At 35.4% G+C, this 22,178-nt stretch overlaps 1 protein-coding gene across 4 annotated transcripts in view; it reads right to left on the bottom strand.

Annotated features, from left to right (window-relative positions):
* LOC149788551 (forkhead box protein P1-like) overlaps nt 1-22,178 on the bottom strand; it is a 143,103-nt gene that overhangs the window by 25,752 nt on the left and 95,173 nt on the right. For 3 of the 4 annotated variants that reach the window (XM_089974580.1, XM_089974581.1, XM_089974578.1), the window contains 4 exons: nt 15,805-15,936; nt 13,903-14,227; nt 10,506-10,582; nt 5,413-5,514 (listed from right to left, as the gene is read on the bottom strand). In XM_089974580.1, coding sequence (XP_089830706.1) covers nt 5,413-5,514; nt 10,506-10,582; nt 13,903-14,227; nt 15,805-15,936 — 636 coding nt within the window. The remainder of the gene's footprint in view (nt 1-5,412; nt 5,515-10,505; nt 10,583-13,902; nt 14,228-15,804; nt 15,937-22,178) is intronic. The other variant, XM_089974579.1, reaches the window with a different exon arrangement.

The following is a 22,178-nucleotide window of genomic DNA, read 5'->3' as shown; positions in this document are numbered from 1 at the left end:
ATCATTTACGAAATATAACAATAACAAGATTTGGTGCCAAGTTGGAAGTGCCATTTTTATTTAATAGGAAGAAATGTGAGAAATCCTATGGAACCATGGCCATCATTTATTAGGTGTAACAATGATTTGGCAGCCAAGTTGGAAATCATATTGGCAACATCTTCATTTCATATCAAAATGATATCACATAGCTTTGGTGAGAGTGCCATGAAGAAAACATTCATCTGTTCTGAGAAGAATAGATTTACAAGATGACATCAATGCAGCCTTGGGAATTTTTACCACCTTTTCCTAAGTGATGCATGTAGCAAATGGAATTGGGAAAATAGGTGCATCAATTAGCTGAACTGGAACGTTTTAGAATAAAAACAAAAACGTCTACTTTTTGTTAACCTACCTAAGCACAGCATGTTTCAGTGCTGTCATAAAGAATTATCTAGCAAAGTCATACAATCTAGTAACAAAATGTTTTTCCTTTTCCATAAAATAACTGACGAATAGTTTTAGTTTTATTACTTCTCATTGTTTCTTAGAAATACAACAAAACAGAGAATTTAACTGTCATTTGAAAAGGTCAATTTAGATATTTTTAGGACAAAATTGGGATCATATTTTACTGGAATACACAAGGTCAAGGAAAATCTATTGGCCCTGCTGGAGGTACAACCAGACATCATAACAAGTCTTTCAATGAATGTGTAATAGCACATCAACAAAACACTGACCACATCGATCTATGAAAGGTCAAGCTCCAGAATTGCAATGCTAAAGAACTTCATAACAAAAGCTTGGAAAATAAAGCCTTTCAAACCAAATATAAATTACTACACAGTAACAATCCAATAGATCTAAAAATAACATAAAATGTACATTAAATAAAATACTGTAAAATATATATTAAATAAAATATTGAAAAAGGTATATAAAATAAAAGATAAAGCTAAGGTACTATGATGTACAATCTTCTAATATATTGTCAAAATTGGTTACACTAACTGCAATCCCACATAAAATCCAATATTTTATTTTGTTAAGATCATCCTTAAGTTACAATGAGTTCACATCAGAAAGAATTTCTGTCTCACAGGGTGGTCGATACACACTTGATAAGAATGTCTTCCACTGTCAGTAGACAATTTCAAGCATGTACTATAGCCATGGTCTGGTTGTTGATATATGAAAAGTGTGCCCCTCAGATCCAAATATGTCCACCATGGCAGCCATCTTGAAAACCATACTGACATGGGATTTACCGGCAATCCTCCAAGTAGTGTAGTGATGACAGACTTGAAACACTGACAAGACACAACGGACGAAAGGCCATCCTATAAACCCTTCTCATCTATGACAAGCAGAGCTAATAAATTAGTTTTAAAATTCACCACGCATTTGCAAAGATAATCAATACAATTACTTTCATTAAATGAAATATTAGGCAAACTAGAATTCAGTCTTCCATGTCATTATTACTTCTCACTTTCATCAAACAGTAAATTATTAATGAATCCATCTGTCACACAAAACCTCCCACAATTCAATCTTATGCCAAAATTTAGGTCAAAATTTTTCCCATGGCAGCAAAATACTAAGTCATGAAACTGCCATGGAATAAAACCCAACCTATTTTATTTTTGTCGAAGTCTGGTTTGGTTTGGTTGGGTTTAATGCTATTTTTCAGCACATGATAGGCTATACATGGTGGTCAGTATATTTGGTGGAAGAAGAACTTAGGTAGACAATGACCTGCTGGAAGCCCCCTCTGTGTAGGTCTGTAATCAGTTTGTCTAATAAAATAAATTACAGACAGGTATCTCAACTTAAACTAATAATCATCTTCAGTTCTGTCAGATCGAACTTCCGAGGTTTGGGCTGCATCTAGGATTTAGTAAATCTGGACACTGTTTCCCTTTAATGTTGTATTAAAGGGGGCCAATCAGGTCACAGTTGTGGATTCCAAGCAAAGCAAAAAAAAACCTGACCATAAAGAACAGGAGTGCTACAGTAGTACCCTTCCTGTACCCCTGGACCAATGATCACCTGCTTGACGTGGAAAAAATCCAATGGCACGGTATTCAAAAGTACCCATCAAGGATGGCCACCCCTCTAATTTGGCCAGCAGAGTGGACACAATGAATGTTACAGATAGAAATCTCATGAATATTTGTTAATTTCTATGTTTATGAGAATTACATTTTTTCCTCTCTGCCAATAAAGTAACTTTATTCCACATAAGGAAGCAAGTAATCCAATTATCCTTATTGTGTGTATTCCTTAGATTTTGTTGTTGTTGTTGTGGGTTTTAACGCCATTTTTCAGCACACGATAGGCTATACATGGCGGCCAGTATTAATGATGGAGGAAGAACCCGGAAAAACCCCGGAAAGAACCACCGACCCACGAGAAGCTACTGGCAAGCTTTCTCACATACCCACACTGGCTGACCTTAGATTTTGTCATTTTGATAATTACTGGCTATTTCCATTGTAACTACTGGTTATTATTATAACTGATAATTATCAAGAAGACAATAACTAACACCTAAGAAGTACAGTAATGTTCAGTTCAAGTCATGTCAGTATGTTAGCAGCTTTGGCTTCTCCATTATAAATTATTACAATAAATGTCCCTTGTAAATTATTATATGTACCTGCATGGGTATCAGACGAAAAGCAGCCGATCAGGTAACAAGCTCACTTTCTTTCTAAATGCTGAGCATCTCACGTAATAACTAGAAACTGCCAATGTCGAAATAGGTCATTGCAAAATATGCAAAATGTCATCAGACATCCTCAGTTTAGAAGCAAAAAGTGAACACAGTTTGACTAAGTGAAAATCTGTCGTCAGAAAGATTCATATAAGCATCATCAATATAAATTCTACTGTACGGAATCGACAGACCAAGTTACAGCCAGCTATTTATGCCTTATTTTATAGAGGTGGATTTGCACCATGGGAGATAATCCTATTTTAAATAACAGTTATACAAGTTTTATCACACCAGTTCCATAACCTTACTGTGATTTTTGAATGACTGTATTAAATATTACAAATTAGGTATACCTTTCATAATTTGTGTGTAGTTATTTCTCACATCTGTGTTATCAAACTTAAGGAAGGCCACCCCTTATGAAAGGCCACTTTTTTGCTACTGCATAAAATGATTCACTTTTTTCACTTGTATTTAAGTATGAAAATTCAAATTCATGTTCTCTTTCTTTAGCTCATTTTTCAAAGAATCTTTGTACACTTGCCAGTAATAAATTGCAACCAGGCTGCATTTCCCACATACAGTCAATCATTCATTATGTCCATCCACAGCAATAAATGTTTGAACTTTGTTGTCAAAAGACAGTACAACTCCATATAAACATCCAGTACAAACTTGTTCTCTGAAAGTTCAAGGAAATGAGTCAACATGCTGCTGAACATCATGTGTGTGGTGCCAATGTTATCACTGAAGTCTACACTGCAATTCATCAATAGAACAAAATGGCATGGATTAAGATACGACCTAGTCCTATAATGCAAGATGTCAGTCCTGATACATATGATGAGGGAATTTACATCTTACTGCCATGGTAAATAGTGCCGTGTCTCTCTGTTATGACACAGTGTCAATGCAGGACAAATATTCAAGATGGCAACTTATATTGACAGTGTCAACAGGGTCACTGCTGGCCAAATGTTCAAGATGGCAGCTTATACTGACAGTGTCAACAGGGCAATGTATGCCAAATGTTCAAGATTGTAGCTGATGCTGACAGTGCCAACATGGGCACTGTAGGCTAAATTTTCAAGATTGTAGACCATACTGACACAGTGTCAACAGGGGCAATATAGGCTACATTTTTAACATGGCTGCCCATACCGACACAATGTCAACAGAGGCAATGTAGGATAAATTTTTTAAATGGCAGCCCAAACCAACAGTGTCAACAAGGGTAATGTTGGCTAAATTTTTAAGATTTCAGCCCATACCAACACAGTGTCAACAGGGAGAATGTTGGCTAAATTTTCAAGATGGCAGCCCATGCTGATACAGCATAAGTGCCCTACTGCTATAATTACTCTAATGCCTTTATCGTTATCAACATACACCAAGCACAATCAAGTACCTCTGTGTTTCAAACTCTTGACCACCATTTCATTGGTTGGAAAACCAATAATGGTAGCCAAGAAATGTTGAAGCCACTGAATAAAGGGTACATTGTCTTGAATGAAATGAATGTGTTTAATCACATTTAGCTGTAATGTAATTAAAAATCATTTCTATTGTTAAAGACACTTTAACATTAGTTAACCAAATCTGGCATTCCTCTGCAACCATTGCTCTTCATTCAACTGAAATAACAGTTCATATAAGTATAAACTGTACAGAAGCAAAAGGTCATTCCTACATTTACTGGAAATGATTGGTGAAAATTTGTATCCAGTCAATGGTCTTTGCACAGATTCAAACATTTTGCACAAAATTTTCAATTCAATTTGATGCCAGAAGTTTCTTGTGGGTTGGTGGTTCTTTTTGGGGTTTTCCCTGGTTCTACCTCCACCACTGATACTAGCCACCATCAATAACTGTTCTAGTGCTCAAAAATGGCATTAAACCCTACAACAATAACAATTCAATTAGGATTCTCAAAACTGCACATCCTAGATGTAACCCTGCAATGTGCCTCAGTTTTTTACTGTCTGATCAAATTAAATCAAAATTTGTTCAAGGCAGGATTTGTTTATGTTCCTCATGTCTTTGATTCATCAGTTTTCACTACAAACAAGCCTTCAATTAATTCCATCGAAAATTCACTATTATAGAGGGAGTATGCTAGAATCATTCAGAAATTTTAAAACAAGACCTTTGTCTTTGAGCCTGCTTGCTGTATGATCCAGAAATCATAATAGTTTATGTGTGGAAATCAGGATTCTGTGACCTATCTTTGACCTTGATGTTTGGAACTCAAGATGAACGCAACATAATATATAGTTTTATGAATGTACACACAGCCGTGTCCAAATTATCAAGGCGAAGGAAAATTCTTTAACACAAAATCTTAATGCTGATGACCCTGTTATCATGGAAGGCAGAAGTGACCTGATGCACTCTCCTGCATCTTGAAGAGGGGACGTGTAGGCACAAGCCATGACAGCTGCATGGTTAATGGGCAGACTAATGATTTAAATGATGCAGGTTTAAATCCTACCATCGGAACATTCCAGGTAAGATACCATGGTGTCTTCTTGGGCAAGGGACTGTTCTCCAATTGCCATGGCATTAAATAACCTATTAATGTTGCTGTGCATTAAACACCAAACCAAACCTAATGTTGCTGCAAAAGAAAAATGTTAATGCTGGAAATGTGATTTTTATGTCTCATTCAGTGTTAACGCATGCAAAACAAAACAATGAAAACAAACCTTCCAAGTGGCCTCATTTCTTCTGAAGTAGGCAAAGGTTGAATAAAACCAGTTGTAAATCTCACTCAATGTCAGCTGTTTATGGGGAGATTCAATGATTGCCTGCAAAGGTGAGAAAAAAAAACATATTTTCAATCAATTGGGGCCCAAGTCAAAGCAAGAAATGATACACATTATGTATATACCCCAGCAAATATACAATTATAGGCAAACTTATAATTCAAACAGTGGCCAAGGTTGATGAAATGGAAAACATTATGCTAAAACAGAACTTGACAAAGACTAATGGAATGGAAATATTTAACAAGAGTTGAGTTGATGGAATGGAAAGTCTTAACTTAGCAAAGGCTCATGGAATGAACATGATAAAGACTGATGTATTGGAAAGTCTTCACTTGACCATGGCTGATGGAATGGAAAGTCTTCACTTGCCAAAGTTATGGAATGGAAAGCCTTAACTTGACCAAGGCTTATGAAATGGAAAGTCTTCATTTAAATGGAAAGCCTCAACTTGATCATGGTTGATGGAATGGAAAGTCTTAACTTGACAAGGCTGATGGAATTGCAAATCTTAACTTGACCAAGGTTGATAGAATGGAAAGTGTTAACTTGATCAAGGTTGATGGAATGGAATGTCTTAACCTGACAAAGGCTGATGGAATGGAAAATCTTAACGTGACAAAAAACTGATGGAATGGAAAATCTTAACTTGACAAAGGCTGATAGAATAGAAAATCTTAAATTGACAAAGGCTAATGGAATAAAAAATCTTAACATGACAAAGGCTGATGGAATGGAAAATCTTGACAAAGGCTCATGGAATGAACATGATAAAGGCTGATGGAATCAAAATCTTTAACCTGGCAAAGGCTGATGGAATGGAAAATCTTAATGTGACAAAGGCTGATTGAATAAAAAATCTTCACATGATAAAGGCTAACGGAATGGGAAATCTTAACCTGACAAAGGCTGATGGAATGGAAAACCTTAACCTGACAAAGGTTGATGGAACGGAAAGTCATCACTTGACAAAGGCTGATGGAATAGAAAGTTGTAACTTGACAAAGGCTGATGGAATAGAAAATCTTAACATGACAAAAGCTGATGGAATGGAAAATCTTAACTTGACAAAAGCTGATAGAATGGAAATTCTTTTTTCCAGACAAAGGCTGATGGTATGGAAAATCTTAACTTGACAAAGGCTGATGAAATGGAAAGTCTTAACTTGACAAAGTCTGATGGAATGAACACGATAAAGTCTGATGGAATCAAAAGCCTTAACCAGACAAAAGCTGATGGAATGGAAAATCTTAATGTGACAAAGGCTGATGGAATAAAAAATCTTCACATGATAAAGGCTAATGGAATGGGAAATCTTAACCTGACAAAGGCTGATGGAATGGAAAACCTTAACTTGACAAAGGTTGATGGAACGGAAAGTCATCACTTGACAAAGGCTGATGGAATAGAAAGTTGTAACTTGACAAAGGCTGATGGAATAGAAAATCTTAACATGACAAAAGCTGATGGAATGGAAAATCTTAACTTGACAAAAGCTGATAGAATGGAAATTCTTTTCCAGACAAAGGCTGATGGTATGGAAAATCTTAACTTGACAAAGGCTGATGAAATGGAAAGTCTTAACTTGACAAAGTCTGATGGAATGAACACAATAAAGGCTGATGGAATCAAAAGCCTTAACCAGACAAAAGCTGATGGAATGGAAAATCTTAATGTGACAAAGGCTGATGGAATAAAAAATCTTAACTTGACAAAGGCTGATGGAATCAAAAATCTTAACTTGACAAATGCTGATGGAATGGAAATTCTTAACTTGACAAAGGTTGATGGAATGGAAAGTATTAGCTTGACAAATGCTGATGGAATGGAAAGTTGTAACTTGACAAAGGCTGGTGGAATAAAAAATCTTAACATGTCAAAGGCTGATGGAATGGAAAATCTTAACTTGATGAAAGCTGATGCAATGGAAAATCTTAACAAAGGTTGATGGATTGGAAAATCTTAACTTGACAAACACTCATGGAATGGAAAATCTTAACTTGACAAAGGCTGAGGGAATGTAAAATCCTAATAAAGGCTGTTGGAATGTGAAAAACTTGACAAAGGCTGATGGAATGGAAAATCTTGAAAAAGGCTGATAGAATGGAAAGTCTTAACCTGACAAAGGCAGATGGAATTCAAAATCTTAACCTGACAAAGGCTGATGGAATGGAAATCATTATGAACATGATAAAGGCAGATGGAATAGAAAGCCTTAACCTGACAAAGAATAATGGAATGGAAAATGTTAATGTGACAAATGCTGATAGAAAAAAATCTTTACTTGACAAGGTTTGATGGATCGGAAAGTCATGACTTGACAAAGGCTGATGTAATGGAAAATCTTAACACGACAAAGGCTGATGGAATGGGAAATCTTAACATGACAAGGGCTGATGGAATGGAGAATCTTAACTTGTCAAAGGCTGATGGAATTGGAAATCTTGAAAAAGGCTGATGGAATGGAAAGCCTTAACCTGACAAATGCTGACGTAAAGGAAAATCTTAACATGACAAAGGCTGATGGAATGCAGTCTTAACGTGACAAAGGCTAATAGAATGGAAAATCTTGAAAAAGTCTGATGCAATGGAAAGCCTTAACCTGACAAATGCTGATGGAATGGAAAATCTTAACATGACAAGGGCTAATGGAATGGAAAGCCTTAAAGTGACAAAGGCTGATTAAATGGAAATCTTAACTTGACAAAGGCTTGTGGAATGGAACATGACAAAGCCTGATGGAATGGCAAATCTTGACAATGGCTGATGGAATGGAAAATCTTGACAGAGGCTGATGGAATGGAAAATCTTGACAAAAGATGATAGAATGGAAAATCTTAACATGACAAACGTTCATGGAATGGAAAATCTCAATGTAACAAAAGCTGATGGAATGATAAACTAGTTTCAATCCATAAACTCCATATTGTGTTGAAATGAAATTTGCAATAAATGTGACATGAGGGGACAGACAGACATTGGTACATTACACCCCCATCCATAATATGGCAGACACTGTACATTATATATCCACACCCACACCCAATATGGCAGACAATGGTACATTACATATGCACAGCCACATCCAATATGGCAGACAGTGGTACATTACACATCCACACCCACACTCAATATGGCAGACAATGGTACATTACATATGCACAGCCACATCCAATATGGCAGACAGTGGTACATTACACATCCACACCCACACTCAATATGGCAGACACTGGTACATTACATATCCACACCCGATATGGCAGACATTGGTACATTACATATCCAAACCCAATATGGCAGACATTGGTACATTACATATGCATACCCACATCCAATATGGCAGACATTGGTACATTACACATCCACACCCATACCCAATATGGCAGATATTGGTACGTTACATATCCACATCCCATATGGCAGACATTGGTACATTACATATCCACAACCACACTCAATATGACAGACAATGGTACATTACATATCCAAACCTGATATGGCAGACATTGGTACATTACATATCCACAACCACACTCAATATGACAGACAATGGTACATTACATATCCAAACCTGATATGGCAGACATTGGTACATTACATATCCACAACCACACTCAATATGGCAAAAGAATAAAACACACCCCATATAAAATCTTAAGAGGTTTATCTTTTTAACTTTAACTCTTCTCTTACTCAAAATAAGCTGACCATCAAGATGTCTATTCAACATTTAATACCCACTTCTCTTTCTCAATGTAAGCTCAATTATTACAAGAGACAATATTCTATAAAGAGATAACAAAGAATATGAATGATTAAAAAACCAAACATAACTTCACTACACAAAATGATTTCCACTAACAAATGTGACGAAAAAATAAATGCAAAACAATGTATTACAAGAATTACAATATAAGTTTGCATCTTTTCAAGCTCCAAAACAAATTACAAAAATTACAAATTCCAAAATGTAGTTTTGTTTCCACAGAGTTTGCTGCCTGATGAGGAATTTTTTAAACTGATTTCTGCCATTTACACCCTGTTTAAGTGGTAGAAGTAAATGCTTTATAGACAATCAAAATGTTAAGCATCAAACACTTCCAAAATGCAAAGTACCCTTCATATGAATGCTTACACCATTCAACAGTCCTCTCCATAGGTAACTGAAATTTTTGTGTGGAAACCATCCTTCTTTCAGTCCCTTGACCTATGAACAATGAACATTTGACCCACAAATCGATAATCTTCTTCCTCATCTTGACATTTGCAAATCATTCACACAGTTTGACCCAGGTCTGAGATGTAGAACTAATGCTATTCCATGTAAACCATTTCTTCCTTATTCAGTCACAGTGACCTTGACAGTTGATCTTTGGACTTAAAAATAGACTTATTCCTTACCTCAAGTGCAAGTCATCTACAAAGATAGGCTGAATTACCTCATGCAGAACTAATACTACTGTGTACAAACTATATATATATTTTTCAGCCAGTGACCTTCACCTTTGACTCCAAAACCAATTGGGTTTTCCTTACCCCCAAGTGAAAGCCATCCACAAAATTTGGCAACTGAAAATTATAGACAACCTATGTTATTGTACAGAAACCTTTTATACTTTTCATTCTCAAAGACCTTGATCTTTGACCTTTAAACCCAAAATTGACAGTTTTCTCTTTAACCCCAATTGCAAGTCTTTCTGACAGTTAAACCATGCTTTTTTTTCTTTTTAGTCTCAGTGACCTTGATCATACAACCAAAATTGATAGGATTCTTCCTTACCTCAAGTGCATACTATCCACAAAGTTTAGTAAATGTAAAGAGCAGACAACTAAAGTTATTGTGCAGAGACGAAATTAGTAACAGATGAACAAACATAAATGATCGATGGTATGGTGGGTGTATACAGATATAGGACAGCTCTTAATTAAAACTTACACAATATCATTGTTAATATGCCAACATAACTGTGATTGATGAAGGAGTCCCTACAGTATCCCCTACATTTTATCACAGTGGTTTGTTCTGAACTTACCTGTCTGATTAAAGAAGCATAGGTAAATGGTGGTCTTACATCTGTAGTTTTGTAAAATTCTCTGTTTCTTTGGATTTCTGTAGGAAGAGATAAAAAAAAACACACATGAAAATGGATTTCTATAGAACACAATTTTCACTGCCCTCTCCAGCACTACTAACACATACATACTAACCCACCACAATGCTTATATATACATATCACTCCACCACACTGCTTATACATACATATATACATATCACCCCACCACACTGCTTATATATATATATATATATATATATATATATATATATATATATATATATATACATACTACTCCACCACACTGCTTATCCATACATATCACCCCACCACACTGCTTATATATACATACTACTCCACCACACTGCTTATCCATACATATCACCCCACCACACTGCTTATATATACATATCACTCCACCACACTGCTTATATATACATATCACTCCACCACACTGCTTACACATACATATCACTCCACCACACTGCTTATACATACATATATACATATCACCCCACCATACTGCTTATATATACATATCACTCCACCACACTGCTTATACATACATATCACTCCACCACACTGCTTATACATACATATATACATATCACCCCACCACACTGCTTATATATACATATCACTCCACCACACTGCTTATATGTACATATCACTCCAGCACACTGCTTATACATACATATATACATATCACCCCACCACACTGCTTATATATACATACTACTCCACCACACTGCTTATCCATACATATCACCCCACCACACTGCTTATATATACATACTACCCCACCACACTGCTTATCCATACATACATACATACTACTCCACCACACTTCTTATATATAGATATCAGTCCACCACAGAGCTTATACATACAAACTACCCCACCACCCTGCTTATATATACATATCATTCCACCACATTGCTTACACATACATATTACTCAAGCAGTGCTTATACATACATACATACTACTCTAGTGATCATACACATGCATACTACTCTAGTGCTTATATAAACATACATACTATTTTGATTATACACACATACAAACTACTCTAGTGCTTATACATACCTACCTACACACATACAATATTCTAGTGCTTATACATACATACTACTCTAGCACACATATATACTACTTGAGTGCTTATATATGCATATATACTACTCATGCTTTTACATAAATACATACATACAACTCTAATGCTTATAAATACATACTCTAGTGTTTATTCATACATACTACTCTAGTGTTTATACATACTACTCTAGTTTATACATACTATTCTAGTGCTTTAAAATACATACATACATACATACATTTCTAGTGTTTATACATACATACTACTCTAGTGTTTATACATACATACTATTCTAGTGCTTTAAAATACATACATACATTTCTAGTGTTTATACATACATACTACTCTAGTGTTTATACATACATACATACAACCTTAGTGCTTATACATGCATACATACATACGTACATACATACAAACATACTACCTTAGTGCTTACACATACATACTAATCTAGTCCTTATACATACATACATACTACCTCATACTGCCTTAGTGCTTACACATACATAAAACTCTAGTGCTTATACATGCATACATACATACTGGAAGAACCACCAACCCACCAGTTATATATGGTATTTCTACTGTATCCATTACAGTTATATATGGTAGCTGTATTGTATCCTTTACAGTAATATATTGTTTATGTATTGTATCCTTTACAGTTAAATATGGCATTTGTATTGTACCCTTTACAGTTAAATATGGCATTTGTATTGTATCCGTTACATTAATATATTGTATATGTATTGTATCCTTTACAGTTAAATACAGTATTTGTATTGTATCCTTTACAGTTACATATAACATTTGTATTGTATCATTTACAGTAATATATTGTATATGTATTGTATCCTTTACAGTTAAATACAGTATTTGTATTGTATCCTTTACAGTTACATATAACATTTGTATTGTGTCCTTTACAGTTATATATGGTAGCTGTATTGTATCCTTTACAGTTATATATGGTATCTGTATTGTATTCTTTACAGTTATATATGGTATCTGTATTATATCCATTACACTTATATATGGCATTTGTATTGTATCCTTTATATTCAGGTATCCACAAAGTTCAGTTATACTATTTAAGTTCAACAACAAATATACTAACCACTTATCTTCATCTTTTACCTGTGACTTACAATTCTGTAGAAATAGTGTCTGATTCTCTTTGGTGAAAGTAAACACATGCATGTTTCAAATTTAATCTTTTATGACTGACTTTAATGCATTATTTCTTCATTATGATATGTCATTTATTACCAAGTGTCACAGCACTATAAACTCTGGTTTATTACCAGTGTCACGGCACTATGAACTCTGGTTTATTACCAGTGTCACAGCACAAACTGTGGTTTATTACCACAATGTCACAACACTATGAACTCTGGTTTATTAACAATGTCACAGCATTATGAACTCTTGCTTGTTACCACAATGTCACAGCACTATGATGTCCTCCAAAACTCTGAGACTTGCAAAAGCTCTCACCTTCTCACCATATTATGATGTTCCCCAAAATTCTATGTGACTTGGAAAAACTCTGACCTTCTCACCATACTACGATGTCCCCCAAACTTTTGTGACTTGCAAAAACTCTCACCTTCTTACCATACTATGATGTCCCCATACACTCTATGTGACTTGCAAAAACTCTCACCTTCTCACCATACTATGATGTCCCCATACACTCTATGTGACTTGCAAAAACTACTGCCTTCTCACCATACTATGATGTCTCCATACACTCTATGTGACTTGCAAAAACTATTGCCTTCTCACCATACTATGATGCCCCCATACACTCTATATGACTTGCAAAAACTATTGCCTTCTCACCATACTATGATGTCCCCCAAACTGTAAGTAAAACTTTAACTGAAATGAATATGGATACCATAACCATTGGAAAAGTGATTCTGATGTCTCAAATACAAACCCTGATGAAATATAGGTACTCTACAAGTGCATGACTGTTTCAGTTTTTTTTTAAATATTTACATGCTGCACAGTAAGATTATTTATTATGCAGTGGAAATATTATAAACCTGGATTTAATGTTTAAAGATAAAACACTGATTGATGCTTCTTGTATTTTATTCTTAACAAAATTCTGTTTCAAAGGAAAAAACTTCATTGGGCTCCAGTAACCTGCATTACAGGAGATTTCTATATGAAGGATATCTGCCATAAAGAAGAAAATGTTATGGTCCCCCAAGTTTGTTGATAGACTTGTTTCAAGTTATTTTGATTTGTTTTGAAATTGACCTGAACCTGCTGAGATCGGGAGATTGCACTTGTCAGACACACGTCTCCGCATTGGTCCAAGTCCTGTAGGAGTTGTGGGCTGTGATGAAGATTGCTGATGGGATGACATGCTGGTTGACATGGTCGATAGTGTTGAAGGTGGAGGTATAAGGAGAGTTGGGGTTGTTGAGGCAACTCCAACACCTGATGATGAGGTCAGAGATGGCACAGATATGGATGTGGGAGGTGAGCGTTGTGATAGTGATGTGAGAGACTGTGAACTGGCTGATGAACTTGGTAGTTTGCTTGGACTGGAAACAGGACTTGTCACAACTGGCAGTTTCATCTGCATATGAAACAAAAATTGCAGACTTCAGCCCATATTCTCAAATATTTTTTTAGCATACAATTAAATCAATTTCTAATATTATTTACATTCTTTAAGTTGATTAAAATAAATTTAGAACTATAGAACTTTGACAATTTTCTTAATTTTTGTTCCCTTTTGCTGAATTTCAAAGAAACATGTTTTCTCCAGGTAAGTTAACATATCTAATAGGAGGTATTTGAATTTGAGTTTGAAAGTCTGTTAAATTCCACATTAAAGGAATGTAACTGTGTCAGTTTCCCATTATACCTTTGACAATTTTCATTACAAGAAAAAACACTGTAACATTAAATGCATATAGTGGTTCAACTTTCTCTGGGTTTGCAAGGAGGGGCAACATCTAAAGATATCTCAGAATAAACATGTAATGAGATGTTTAAAAATCTTAAGTTACTGATTTTAGTAAACTCTACATTTACACGTTTTTAATCTGTCAATATTTCAGAAAATTTTAATACTGGAAAATCTGCAATGTTATTCATGACTCTGTGAAATCAAGCGAACTGAACACTTTAGGAAAAAGTATAATATTTAATATCATATGCCCACCCCAGATTTAATGATCCATTATGTGGGCGCTAGCATGTCATGGATGGCTCAAAAGATTATCGACTGCATGGTATAAATTACTTAGAACAGTTTTGAAAAAGTTGTTTATTTATCTTATTAGACTTCTCAAGACTGTGATCTCTGACTTCTAGAACCCCCAAATCTATAGGTTTCTTAACCTAAATGCAAACCATGTACAAAGAGCGGTCAAGGAACTTACTCTACAACAAAAGTGTTATACAAACTCATTTTTCTTTCAGGATCAATGGCTTTGACCTTTTGATCCAAAATCAAAAAGCTTTTTACATACCTTCGAGCACAAGTCATTTGCAAACTTTCATATAGGTACATGGTTTAGAATTGAAATTTGTGTGCAATGACCATTTACTTTTTTGTTCAGTTGGTGGCCCTGACCCTTGAATCCCATATCAACTGACCTCTTCCATGCAAAGTGGGCAAGCCAACAACAAAATACAGCCGATATTTGTAATTTAGAGCTAATATTTTTTTTTACAGCTAGTGACCTTGACCATTTAACTTTAAATACTGAAATCAACTGACTGAAATCAATATAGTTCTTCCCCAAGTGCAGGCCATCCATAAAAGTTTGATAACTGTCGATGGATATAAGCAACGAGCCCTGATGGATGTAAACAAACGAGTCCTGATGGATGAAGGCTGCTCTACAGCAGACATTCAAGGATTAAACTAAATTATCTTCACCCACATGATAAATTCTGTAGCTTCCCAGATAGCATAATCACTTTTCTTTCCTTTACTACTTTTCCAACACATACTAGGATAAGAAGTTGCACAGTTAAGGTTGGTTTTCTGTACTTTTTCAGCTTTCACTTGACTTCAGCTAGTGACCTTGACCTATTTAGCCATTAAAATAACTTGTCATGCCATTCAAACCTGTAGTATAACAGACATAAATAACTTAAACAAAAACAAGTTACAACTTAATGATCGAAAAAGATATTTACAGAAAGCTCAACAGCAGCAGCTGCTGCTATGGCAACTGCCTTGGCTTCTCGTTCCCTCTCTTCACGATCTCTCACTGGCTTCATGTGTAGGTGCTGCATCATTGCAAGCAGCAACTCCTTCTCTCGCTGCAACTGCATGAAGAAAAAAAAATGACTCGAGATCATAAATTGTGACATACTGATTAAAATGTTTTATTTTATGGTCATAAGGAATTACCATTATCACCAAAATACATTAAATGAAGAAAAAAAGTTTTGTCTTTAAGTTTTTTATATTACTGAGAACAGGTTAAAATTTTATCAAATATTCTGAAACAAAATATTTATGCAATTACCTTTTTGCATTTTGTTTTGAAATGATGCATTATTTTAACAATTACAAATAAGGTGCCATTTTATATCAAGGGAGGTAACCAAAGTATATTCATTTCCTCTTTGATCAAGAATGAGTTTTGTCCCTTTATATAGCCCTAGCTGGCCTTTTTCATGGCTAAAAGAACAAAAAGATTTAAAGAAAAGAGGCAATTATCATAAATACAAATATTCATATCAAAGAAGAGAATGCTCCATGACATGGCTATGTGGCAACCCTCAATGCCAATGAAAAATGATGTTTCTAACAAAACTAGGCAGTATGTTAGTGAAAGATGAACGGGGATTTGGTGTTTTCGAGTCTATTCAGAAATTGCTTTCAAAATGTGTTTCCTACTTGATTTTCAGGCAAAAATGACAAAAAGCTCCAGGGGTTAATGTGTTAATAACAACCTATCATTTACTGAAGAACATGCATTTAAGTCCAGAAATGTGATTCAATATTGATGCAGCAATGGAGAACATTGTGTATAACATGGCCTTAAAAGTTTGTCAAGTTTACTTGAACCTTGATTAACTTCAGTATAGTTTCACAAACTGCAGTTCCAAACCCTATGAATCTCAATGGTTTCTTGCTATCTCTCATCTTGACATAATCCTTAACAAAAGTTCATGTGGGCCATGGCAACAGCAATAATCGTTTCTGCCATTCAACGTGCTCAAAATAATGCATGATGTTCACTAAATGCTGCCAATCCTGCTTTATCCCCAAGAATCTGAATATTCCATTTTAACACTTCTGAAATATTAAAACTTTTTAAGAAGCCTACTGTCCTCTTGGTCATCCAGATGTTTTGCATCACAAAATACTTGCAGTTTAAAGCATCTGCAGTGATCCTGTAATGCTGGTCTGATTCCCTAACCAACTTAACTGAATCTAATATAAAACCAAGATCAAATTCAAAGAATCAAGCCATTAACTGGATTTTACCACAAACAATCCTATTTCCATTAACTTGTGCTTTTCTCTGCAAGCCTATAATTTATGGGTTAATTCGGACTTGCAGCAAAAATGATAAAAGTTGGTAGGTCTGCTGGGGGTGAGTGGTAGTTGGTGGACACGTATTATGATTTAATGGGTCACTGTCTATGGGTGGGATAAGCAAGATGAATGGGGGCTGGAAGTGAGAACATACACTATAAACTAAGTATAAAAACAGCCAGACCTAAAAACAGCATAACCTGTAACTAAAGACTAATGATTAGTGCTAAAGGTAAAGAAGAGGCACTGTCTTGTTGTTGTTGTGGGGTTTAACGCCATATTTCAGTACACGATAGGCTATGCATGGCGGCCAGTATTAATGGTGGAGGAAGAACCCGGGAAAACCCCGGGAAGAACCACCAACCCACGAGAAGCTACTGGCAAGCTTTCTCACATACCCACATTAGCCGAATCCTAGAATCGAACCTATGCAGACAGAGGTGAGATGGCAGTGATCCGTAACGGAGAGCGCTTTAGACCACTCGGCCACTGTCTTGAAGAAAATAAGTCTGATATGTGTATGAAATTGTACATGCACTTGGGCTTTGCTTTAAAGTGATTTAAACTGCATGTAATAGAATACATTATATTTGTGATACTTAAAAATTACAATATCTGCACAAATTCAATAGTTTTATCACAATTAATTAATACACAGGTACCAATAAATATTACCATTTGTAAGTTTGCACTTTTGGAAGAAACAAATTATAAACAACACTGTCAATCAGTAAATGAGATAGACATCTGTCACCAACATGATAAATTACCATCTTGAAAGTCTACCTCTGCCAAGGGAAAACGAGCAATCAGTTTCCAGCAAGATTTATTGAACCTGCTGAACTGATGCCTATAATGAATATAATAATTATTAGGTATATCAAATATCTGAAATAAAAATTGTAAAAGTTCCAGTTATACCAGTATGGCCCTGGGATATAGAACCAACCACATGGGTCCTACTGTATATCATAAAAAGCTACTGAGGCATATTTTTTATTGTGGGATGAGACCTGTCATGATGTTCCACCTCAGAAGGGTCGTGGATTTTATAAATCAGTGCATTATACATCAAAAGGGGATTTTATACTTTTTTTTCCGTTTTGTGTGCCTTTTGTTATCCATAGGTTTATTCAGAATTTTATAGTCATTATTGTGTTGGTGTGACACTTTTAACATCTACTGTATGAATGGCAAACAATCAATTCTTGTGAACAGCTGTAAACATGTTTGCAGTAATGTCATTATGCCCTAAGCCCATTTCCTGTCATTCACCTGACCATCTTCCATAATCATTAAATGTCACCTGTCTATCTACAGTAGTCCTCAAATGTAGGTCATTCTTACACCTTAATGTGTTGACCTGTCTTAACTACATTTATTCATAATTAATCGGAAGAAAACCACAATTAGCCATGGCTATAATGACCCAGTGGTGATGTACGTGTACGTAGGAGTAGCATTCATCACTCTACTATGTCATGTAGCACAAGGAATACAAATTAGGGTATACTTAACTCCTGCAAATTACACAGTTCAAAGGATTTAAAATTATCCTAAATAAGGGAGGACTTTATTTATGAAGCTCTCTGCACTGATGGTAAAATTTATGACATAGTATCAAAAGATTAATTATAATATCATAGTTCATTCATACATTTTGCTGTTATTATTACTGCCATTTTATTTATCTGCCCAGGTGAGAGCAATCTACACAAATATTTTATTTTCTAAGAAACTACACAATGCAAATAAATTAATAAATTTCATGATGATTCCTCGAGACTTCATGAGACATTAAAAGTTTGCAGTGTTGCAAAATCTTAATGAACCATCAATCTGTTTTTCAAACTAACCTGTTTGTGGATACATAAGGTAATTGTCTTGTTTGTAGATACACATGGTAAATAACTCTCATTTGTGGATACATACGGTAACTGTCTTGTTTGTAGATACACATGGTAAATAACTCTCATCTGTGGATACATAAGGTAACTCTTGTTTGTAGATACACATGGTAAATAACTCTCATTTGTGGATACATAAGGTAACTGTCTTGTTTGTAGATACACATGGTAAATAACTCTCATTTGTGGATACATAAGGTAACTGTCCTGTTTGTAGATACACATGGTAAATAACTCTCATTTGTGGATAGATAATTTAACAGATGGTCCACAGGAATATATTTCTTTCAAACTGACTTTAAGATGTTTGTGGATTTGTAAGGTAACTTATAGTCCAAAGGAATATCTGCTGTTCAAACTCTTACATACAATTATACAGAGCACATATGGGAATGCTGACATGGGTCAGGGTACATACAATTATAGAGAGTATATGTGGAAATACTGCAATGGATCAATCTACAACCTTCTTCCTGTTGATGCTTTCTGCTGACACATCAGTTGAAAAAAACAATCACCACTCAGGTGTGAACAACTTTTGTACTTGTGTTTTCAAGCTTGTCATTTTAAGGGTTGGTTGCTTTAGGCATAATTCCCAAACACACTGGCAACATTTCATAAAAGATATAAAATAACCCAATAATTCCAGTCCCATGATGGATTATTTAGGAACTATTTTCTTTTCTTTTTATGGTCAGAAAATTTGATCTCTCATACATGTCACAAAACCACGATCTTAAACAAGTATAATTAAATTGATTTGATCAGCAGAAGTAGACTTATAAACCAGTAGATTTTGTATTGGCATAAATTTTCCATACTTCAAAGGGACTGAAAACAAAATAAGAGAATTTTTTGGGCATAATATGTATTCTCTTCAGATAATAATAAAACAGCTTGCTTTGAACATAAACTGGATTTAGATTCTGATTACAATAATGAATACAAGTCAGTATATTGTCAAGTAATGCAAAAGGAAGAGACTTTTATCTTACTGCTAAAATATTTTTTAATAGTATCCAACAGCATTTTTAGTTTCCTTCACAAGATGACAGTCTGGTGACTATTAAAGCTACTAATTTAACAGGCTCTCGATAGATCTCTGGTACAGATTTCCCCCTGAATCGCATTTTAATTTTGCAAAAAAAGGAGAATGTCCTCTCTGTATCAGCATTTGACTGTTGTATTGATACAACAACCATGCTCAGCCTGCAAAAACTTATAGCTTCAGTTTCTGGCTTTGTAAGATTGTCTCCAACAGACCTCCAAGTTGTGCTCACTACATGGAAGAACTTCTGACTTGCTGACTTTAGTCTGTATTTCTGAGCCTCAAGGGCTTCTTTTTCTTCATGGCTCAGGTTCCAAAAATCTGTTGGCATGTTACACCAAATTTAAAACTTGGTGAGATTTATTCAGACTTTAAACAACCAATATAAAATACATGATGTATTTATTTATGCTTTTATTAACAATTTATCCCAAATTTGAAATTATCTTGCAATATACTGTTAAATGATATATGTTTATCTAGGGATTGAACTGATTTTATCTGCATGAAATACAATAGACACATTCAACTGAAACAATGCAAACTCAAGAACTTTTGCTATTTGCCTGCACATGCTGAAAACTGACAAACTTGTAATATTTCTTAGCTGGTATGATTTCAGCATTTTGCCATAAACTGAACAAAAAATGCAAGAGTTGTCTTTAAATATTCCTCTTAAATACATCTTCAATAGTGCAATAACAATTATACATAGAATTTTTTTAAAAAAATACTTACTCTAGTGTGTCTGCCAAAATAATTTATTATGTTCAGTCTTTATGTTATCTTCCGTTCTGGCAATGGTCAGCCGATTTTATCAAAGGCTCAGAAAACATGACCACCTTTCATTCCTTTACTACTTATAGCATCTCAAAAGAATCCTGCACTTGACCTTCAACTCCCTCTATTCCAGCAATAGGTAATCAAATAACAGCTTGTTGTATGCACACCTCAATTGTTAATGGATGCACCGTCACACCAGTAGTTGTACTGGTGAACATTTCACGTCCCAGTAGATTGGTTCTGGATGGCTTCTCTAATGTGCTGATAAAACACATAAAAATGTGTTTGAGTTTAAAATTATTTTTTTAAAATTTTTTTAATTTTAACTGTAGTAGATTTCAACTATAAAATGGTATGTGTGGTAGATAGTCTTTAAAGAGTAGTTGGGGGGGAGTAAATTAATTTTAATTATCAAGAACGTGGCAGAAGGCCCTTGAGGGTGATACATATTAACACGCTTCCTGGCTGATTGTGATGGGCCAGGAGTGGATGTGAAGGATCTATGTTGATGATTCAACAAGTCTTGTGATGCCACAGTAGGAATGGGGCCTCCAAAGAGACTCTCTCAGTGATGCCACAGTAGGAATGGGGCCTCCAAGGAGACTCAGTTTTAAGCAGAGCAGCCATAAGGATGTCTTTACTGTGATAAAGTAATACCTTTGAGAAGTCGAAAGCAATGTCATGGCAGATGTGAAGACGTTCTGCCAAACAAAGCCATAGAAACAGAAAGTGCATGCCAAGATGTCTTGGCCACAGCTTCCAGCATGTGTTGAAAGGGTGACTGGGTTCAAGGATGCTTCTGTCATCATACCAAAAGAAGCAGCTGAAAAGGGGTTGGAATGTGAAGCTATGGTGACAAGCAGTCAAGACTTTCTGTTCGAAAGCTGCAATGTCCAGACTCCACTTGAAATACCCACCTTGGCCACACCGGCATCAAGTTGGGGAGGTTTTATGGGTTACTTTGGGATATGTACCAAAAAGCTTGCAGAAGAGACTGAGGGTTGCATCATTGAGGAGGGAATGGCCCACCCCAGACGTTGTCGATCACTATTTTGGTCCATTGAAAATCTCTCAGCAATTTCCTCAATTATAGAACAATGAGGTAGGAGGAGAGGTCTGGTTGAGGTTGAGCCCCTGAGATCTTTTCCAGACTGGAAAAGATCCTTTTGGACCATGTGACAAGTTTTGAGCACAAGTCATGTGGCAAGAGGCAACAGACTACTGCCTTGTCAAAATTGAATATGTAGGTAAATTATAACCATATCGATGATTATCCCAAAAA

The sequence above is a fragment of the Sinohyriopsis cumingii genome, chromosome 11, assembly GCF_028554795.1.
Source record: "Sinohyriopsis cumingii isolate HCF-2022 chromosome 11, ASM2855479v2, whole genome shotgun sequence".
In the NCBI taxonomy this organism is placed as follows: domain Eukaryota; kingdom Metazoa; phylum Mollusca; class Bivalvia; order Unionida; family Unionidae; genus Sinohyriopsis; species Sinohyriopsis cumingii.
The sequence above is the reverse complement of the archived record's forward strand: the minus strand, read 5'-3'. Positions and strand labels throughout refer to the sequence as shown.